General features: G+C 40.2%; 1 protein-coding gene across 1 annotated transcript in view; it reads left to right on the top strand.

The window, feature by feature from the left end:
- Positions 1–948: 948 nt before the first annotated feature.
- ipo4 (importin 4) overlaps positions 949–6,655 on the top strand; it is an 11,348-nt gene continuing 5,641 nt past the window's right edge. The window contains exons 1-18 of the mRNA XM_024280562.2: positions 949–1,291; positions 1,446–1,532; positions 2,625–2,704; positions 2,799–2,840; positions 2,934–3,063; positions 3,207–3,386; positions 3,489–3,554; positions 3,630–3,731; positions 3,828–3,911; positions 4,039–4,197; positions 4,281–4,334; positions 4,434–4,543; positions 4,661–4,769; positions 4,907–5,036; positions 5,142–5,255; positions 5,348–5,461; positions 5,575–5,698; positions 6,389–6,500. Of these exons, the coding sequence (XP_024136330.1) occupies positions 1,226–1,291; positions 1,446–1,532; positions 2,625–2,704; positions 2,799–2,840; positions 2,934–3,063; positions 3,207–3,386; positions 3,489–3,554; positions 3,630–3,731; positions 3,828–3,911; positions 4,039–4,197; positions 4,281–4,334; positions 4,434–4,543; positions 4,661–4,769; positions 4,907–5,036; positions 5,142–5,255; positions 5,348–5,461; positions 5,575–5,698; positions 6,389–6,500 (1,863 nt within the window). The 5' untranslated portion in view covers positions 949–1,225. The remainder of the gene's footprint in view (positions 1,292–1,445; positions 1,533–2,624; positions 2,705–2,798; positions 2,841–2,933; positions 3,064–3,206; positions 3,387–3,488; positions 3,555–3,629; positions 3,732–3,827; positions 3,912–4,038; positions 4,198–4,280; positions 4,335–4,433; positions 4,544–4,660; positions 4,770–4,906; positions 5,037–5,141; positions 5,256–5,347; positions 5,462–5,574; positions 5,699–6,388; positions 6,501–6,655) is intronic.

The following is a 6,655-nucleotide window of genomic DNA, read 5'->3' as shown; positions in this document are numbered from 1 at the left end:
ATTATTTGGTTAATGTTTTTTATAGTATGGAGTGATTTCAAAGTAAAAAAAAAAGAAAGAAAAGAAAAACCTGTGCCCCTGCAACCCTGCATGCACGAGATAGTAACCAGTAACTACACGAAACTGCGGGTTGTAATTAAAAAAATATATTTACCTTTCAAATACTGTAAAAGCTTACTTATCTTTATTTTTAAAACTCCCGCTCTGCACGGTACACATTTATTTTATTTTAAAACACCATTTCATAACACTTTTATTTTGTGTTCAGATTGGGGCCCCAGTGTGAGGTCCTTAGTGTGTTGGGGGTCTGAGGCAATCATTCATCTTTGAATCCGCTCCTACATTAGGACATGCTAGAACCAATCATGTTTGTCATAATCACGTATTATAGTAAGTTATACTATGCTTCATAGTCACAATGAAATTGAATTAAACAGAGCATTAGCAAATGTTTTGTTGCCTACACTGCCATGCACAAAATGTTGTTTCCAGGGTCACAGGAGTGCTGGAGCCTAACCCGGCCACTTTTGGGCAAAGGCAAGAAACACCCTGGACAGGCTGCCAGTCTTTTGCAGGGCCAATATTTATTTATTTACTTAGTGTTTGTTTATGGATTTAAAATAAATTATTTGTGACAATACAATTTAGAGCCTTTTTTTTAGTGTTTTGGTTTGTGTTGTAATCAAGACCAAAGCAGCCTCGTGATGCTGTTACTTGTCATCGGGTCTAATAAAAGTGAATGCTTTGGTTAATATTTGTTTCTCATGCAAATTTTGTCTGGGTTGACAATTGCCTGTTTTTTTTTTTTCTCTTCTGTCTCAGAAACCCGTTTAAAAAGGAGATTTGAATGGATTCAAATGTCTTGCAGGTTGTCTTCCTCTCCATCTGAGGGCGCTGTTTTGTTTTTGTGTGATTCAAAACTCTGAAATTCCCATGTCCCTTTAACGCAACACGCATGGAACTCTGGTGCCTCTTCCAACTGTCCCGCGTGCCGGTGGCCAAGCCGAGCTCGAGGCTCGAACATCTTTTGACCGTTTGTAGCCGCGTTTTCGCGACAAACGCAGAAAAGTTATTTAAAAAACAAAAGTAAACGACTCGATTTCACGTACAACTCGACCGTGCAGCCGACGCGTTGGATAAGGCAATCTCCTTCGTTATTTTGCCTCTTTTTCTTAAATAGATTGACAGTAACGGGCTTAAAAAGATTCACTTCTAGGCTTTAAAGATGTCAGAGGAACTCGAGCGACTTCTCTTACAGCTGACACAGCCTGACAATGCCGCTATCCAGCAGGTAACCCCCCAAAAGTTCTGTCAATGACTGGTTTCAGTTGATGCCAGTGGTGTAGCTAGCTTAAAAAGTTCATTTTGACTGTCTTGTTTCCTGACAGCTGTTTTTCAGTTGCACCCCGTATCAATGGATCATCCTCCTTTTGTCCCATTTTTAGGCCACCGCCCAGCTGAAGCAGGCTTGCAAAGACCCAGCCGTGGTACCGGCCCTGTGTGCTGTCTTGAGCGGCTCCCAAAACCCCCTGGTATTTACAGAATGTGAACACACACACATTTATATTTATATACAAACACGACCCAGGGAGAGCAATTGTTTCCAGATATAGCAGACCTGTGTCAGAAAAGACTGGGATCTGAGAAACTCCTCTTAGTCTACTACACCACAATACAATCTAAATTAGGGTATAATCCCTAAATTTAAACATTTTTGAACGTGCAGGTCGCAAGAATTTCTCTAGGAAGCTCCCAAAGACTAACTTTATCATCTTTTGATCTATTTTAAAAGCGTTCCCATTGGTCTTTTTTATTATGATATGCCGTTTTTAGCTTAAATCCAACAATCTGTCGTTTTCTGGGACATAGTTTCTGCAGAGCGGCAGTAGTTCACTAGAAATTTGCCTCTGTTGTGGGTGGGCACTGAGTAAGCCCGCCCCCTCTTCCTGTCACCCATCTCTTTACACTCTCTCCTGCTAGCTTACACCCCCTCACAACCCCAACCTAACTATGAGCGGTGCAACAAAAATGGCGAGCAATGTTGGTGCTATCCAGCTGTACAGTTTTGAGCCAACTTGTATGAAAAAAACAAAGACGTAGTTGAATCTAGTTTTCTACAAGTGGATATATCAGAATAGGAAGCTGCCAATTGTAGCACCTACGTCACAACTGCAATTTTTTTTCAAATAGCATGTTTATGACTGCTCCTGAATAACAATTTGAATTTAAAAAATATATTCAGAAATAAAATTTTTAAGCTTAATTTTCTAGATATATATCCTCCATAATCAGAAAAATCCCACAAGAACATTTTAAAAACACAAAAAACACAGTTTTCATCAAAGTGGATCTTTAAGGATAGCCATCAGGAAACCTACTGACTATTTTCTTTATTTTAAAGTCCTAAAAACTCATTTGAGGCTGAAAGTTATAAATCTAAACTTAATGTTTAGAAATAAATATTCAGGTCATTTTTTTCTCTGTTGTGCTGTAATGGTGGCGCTAAATCATCTGAAATGTGAAAGTCACATCATTTACGTTTCGGCTGAAATCTTTTTAAACTGCAGACGTCTTCACCCTGCCTATGAAAACGTAACTCTGTTATTTTGATTGTTGACTTGCAGATTCGTCAGACAGCGACGGTGACGTTAAGGCTCAAAGTGAAGAAGCACTGGAAGAAGATCAACTCCAATAATAGAGAGAGGTTGCATATTTTTTTAATTTCATTCCTCTCAAAAAGAATATATTTTTATGTCTGTGACCTAGTTGTGATGGTAATGTCACCTTTTGTCATTTAGCCTCAAAGCAGTGGTTTTGCAAGCCTTCATGCAGGAAACCGAGTAAGCATTTGGACTTAAACACCAGTTCTGCTGCTGTCTTCAACATGAAATGTCGCGTGGCGTGTTCTGTGACCTTTCCACCTTTGTTTGTAGTCACACTGTGCAGCATGCACTCTCCCAGCTGTGTGCAGTCATGGTCAAACACGAAACACCCGACCGCTGGCCTGCCCTGCTGCAGCTTCTAAGTCAGGCCACTAAGAGCACAAACCCTCATGACAGACAGGTGAGCTTTCAGAAACAAACGCTTTGGTGTGTATCTTTAAATAGTAACCTCACTATAAAATGTATGATTTAATAGGTTTAGAAAAAACATGAAATAGTCAAAATTGAAATTTAGAATTGGAAACATTTATTTCATCTGAACAGGTTGGCCTCTTGCTGTTGAATAAGGTGGTAGAGTCCAACCCCACATCCTTCCAGCCTCACTACTGCGAGCTGCTGCAGCTGCTCAGTACCGCCCTGCAGGACCACAACAACCCCACAGCGCTCTATTACTGCATCCTCACCCTGATCGGGATTACGGCTTTCATTGGTACTGAAGAAATGGTGAGGCCAATTAGAAGTCTCTTTTCTTGAACCCTTAATTATATTAAACATGTGTTTATAATATTAACAGGAATGACTAACATGGCTTATTATGTTCTCCAGAAACAAATGCGTTCTATTATCCCAGGCCTTATTGTTGCTCTCAAACACCTCATCAAGGCCAATGAGGTAAATTATGATATTTAAGCCTTTTTTTTGTTAAGTGACAATTAAGATCTCATCAAAAAGTTTTTGTTTTCCCAGGATCAAGCCACTGAAGCCATGGAGGTGTTTATTGAGCTGATGGAGATTGAAGTATCCGTCATTGTCCCTCACATTGCCGACATCGTCCACTTTTGCCTTGAGGTAACTTTGGAGTCGATGGAGATATATTTTTGACTTTTATTTTGAAGGACACGTTCCAATTGTATTAGATGAATTCTTTCAACATGGGTTCTTCAGGTGGCCAGTGACACAACACTGAGCGACGCTCTGCGAGTCAAAGCCCTTTCTTGCATCACCTTCCTGATCAAGCTGAGGAGTAAGGTAGAGTCACCGATCATTATGATCAGCAGTTTGTAATGAACTGCAAAATATTACCTACAATTGGCATTTTAGTTGCATAAAAAATCCACGTTGGAATCCATGTCGCATTTCTGTTTCTTCTTTCTAGTCTGTGCTGAAGCTGAAGCTGCTGGGCCCCATTCTCAAAGCTCTTTTCCCAATCCTGACTGCAGCCCCCCCACCGGGTGAGCACGACCCTGAAGATGAGGAGGATGGCGACAGCGATGACACCACAGACAATGCTAATCCCAAACACTGTTCTGCTCAGGTGAGAATATGTGTATATTTTTTTTTCCAGTGTTGGACTTAGAAAGAATCGATCTAGATCATCTTATGTTTGTCCGTTTCCAGGTGATTGACACCATGGCTCTCCACATGCCTCCAGAGAAACTCTTCCACCACCTGGTAAGGGGTTTACTTCGCTGACTAATCAACTGATCTACCTGTTTTTAATAGTTAATTGCAGCCCACATGTAGTAACACAGATTCAATCTTATGTTTTAGATACCCCTCACTCAAGCCTGCCTTTCCAGTGAAAACCCCTACCAAAAGAAGGGGGGTCTGATGTGTCTGGCTGTGCTGGCTGAGGGATGTGCTGACCACATCCGAACCAAGTGCGTTCAGAAACAAACCTCAGATTCCTCTTAAGTTTGGGATTTTTTTTTTGTGTGTGTGACAGCAGTAATGATGCAAAAAATGTTGTTTTTTTTGTCTGTGTCCCTCTTTGGCAGCATGCTCTCCTCTGTACTCCAGACTGTCTGCCGGTGTCTGTCAGACAGCAGTCAAGTGGTTCGTAGTGCTGCTCTGTTTGCTCTCGGGCAGTTCTCCGAACACCTGCAGGTGAGTCCTCACCTGACTGTCATCCACACCTTAAGATGTCCAGCTTTGAACCTATTTATGATGGACTGGTTTTAAAATGTTTCTCTGTGCTCCCAACAGAATTTTAAGATTTCTTTTTTAAATTATCTGTTTTCCAGCCTGAAGTGAGTAAATACTGTTCGGAGTTGATGCCGTTGCTCTTGGGTTACCTCTCTTCGCTGAATGAGGAGAAGGTTGGACACGTTACCAGAGCCTTCTATGCTCTAGAGAACTTCATGGAGAATCTGGGTAAGCTTAATAAGTTTGACCGCACAGCCTCAAAAATGTCCTTTGAAATCTTTAGAATTCTTAATAAAAATCAGAGTTAATTTGAGAGTTTATTTACTCAACCAGGAGCTGATATTGAGCCTTACCTTCCTACTTTGATGGAGACAATGCTGTCTACTCTTAACAATACCAACAAGCTCAAGATTAAAGAGCTGGTCGTGTCAGCTTTGGGCGCCATAGGTATGGATTTACAGTCCCAAAAATATTCGACTCTTTAATTTGAGCCCCAGCTGATTATATTTTTTCAACTTTTCCATTTTACTTTTTATCAGCCAATGCTGCCAAAGAGTTGCTGGTTCCCTATTTTCCCCCAATCATTGAAAGCCTGAAGGGTTTCCTGACTGCCACCACAGAAGAGATGAGGCCCCTTCAAACTCAGTCTTTGGGTTTGTAAAACTGTTTTTTAACATTTTTATTCCACCTTTGACCACAGCTTTGAGTTTTTATTTTTGAAGCACTTCCGGTCTGCACTCATTCTAATTTTTTCTGATCCTCTTAGATACTCTGTCTGTTCTGGCACGCACCGTCGGCAAAGATGTCTTCAGTCCCCTCGCTGCAGAGTGCATCCAGCTGGGCATGAACCTCACCGATGCCATCGATGACCCCGACCTGAGGCGATGCACGTACGTAACTCTGCCCGTCATACAGATCAGTGCAGCAAGAAACACTAAAATCAACACATCCTGATTTTCCATTTCTATTCAGTATACTCTGATTGTTCTAAAGTTTCTAAAAATAACAGTTGATCTTTTGGAGCTTTTACTAAGTTCCATGTTAGTGTCTTTGTGATCTCCACTGTTGATTTAATCTCTCTGGATTAAAGTTTTTGGATTGTGGATATTACCTTGATGTAATAGAAAAAATTAATTCCATTCTTCCCTAAATATGTTTTTTTTATCTATCTGCAAAATATTCATATTTTAAAAGTAATGCTAATAATCCCTCCACAATAATTCAAGTATCTGTTTATTTTAAGATAGGAACAGACACAGTTATAGCAGTACTCTTTAAATAAATTTACATTAATCTAAAGGGAAAAAAACTGATTTGTTATGAAAATATTTGATTCTACTGTTCATTTTGATGCCGTTCTGTTGTTAAAAATTGCAAGCAACTGAATATCTGTAAAGAAATTGGTTAAAAATTCCCCGTAAGTAAACAAACTATTTAAAACCTAAAAATGTAGTTTGTTAAAAATGCTAGTAATAAATTAAAAAGCCCTTTATATTACATTTTATCATTTGCAGATGCCCACCCCTCATGCTGAATTCCTTGATTGTAATCTTGTCTCATCTTCTGTCTTTTCTCCACAGGTACAGTCTGTATTCTGCTGTATCCACCATCTGCCCTGAATCCATAACTCCCCATCTGACCGCCATCACCACCGTGATGCTGCTCGCCCTGAAGTCCACCGAGGGCGTCACGGTAAACACCAAACGCAGAGCTTTTTTTATTCATTCACACTAAAGAATATTTACATCTGTTTCTTTCTTGTTGTTTTAGCCACACCTTGAAGAGGACAAGAACTTTGTTCTGCTGGATGACGACGATGATGAAGATGACACAGAAGAGGAGAAAGA

This window comes from Oryzias melastigma, linkage group LG20, assembly GCF_002922805.2.
Source record: "Oryzias melastigma strain HK-1 linkage group LG20, ASM292280v2, whole genome shotgun sequence".
Classification (NCBI taxonomy): domain Eukaryota; kingdom Metazoa; phylum Chordata; class Actinopteri; order Beloniformes; family Adrianichthyidae; genus Oryzias; species Oryzias melastigma.
The sequence above is the reverse complement of the archived record's forward strand: the minus strand, read 5'-3'. Positions and strand labels throughout refer to the sequence as shown.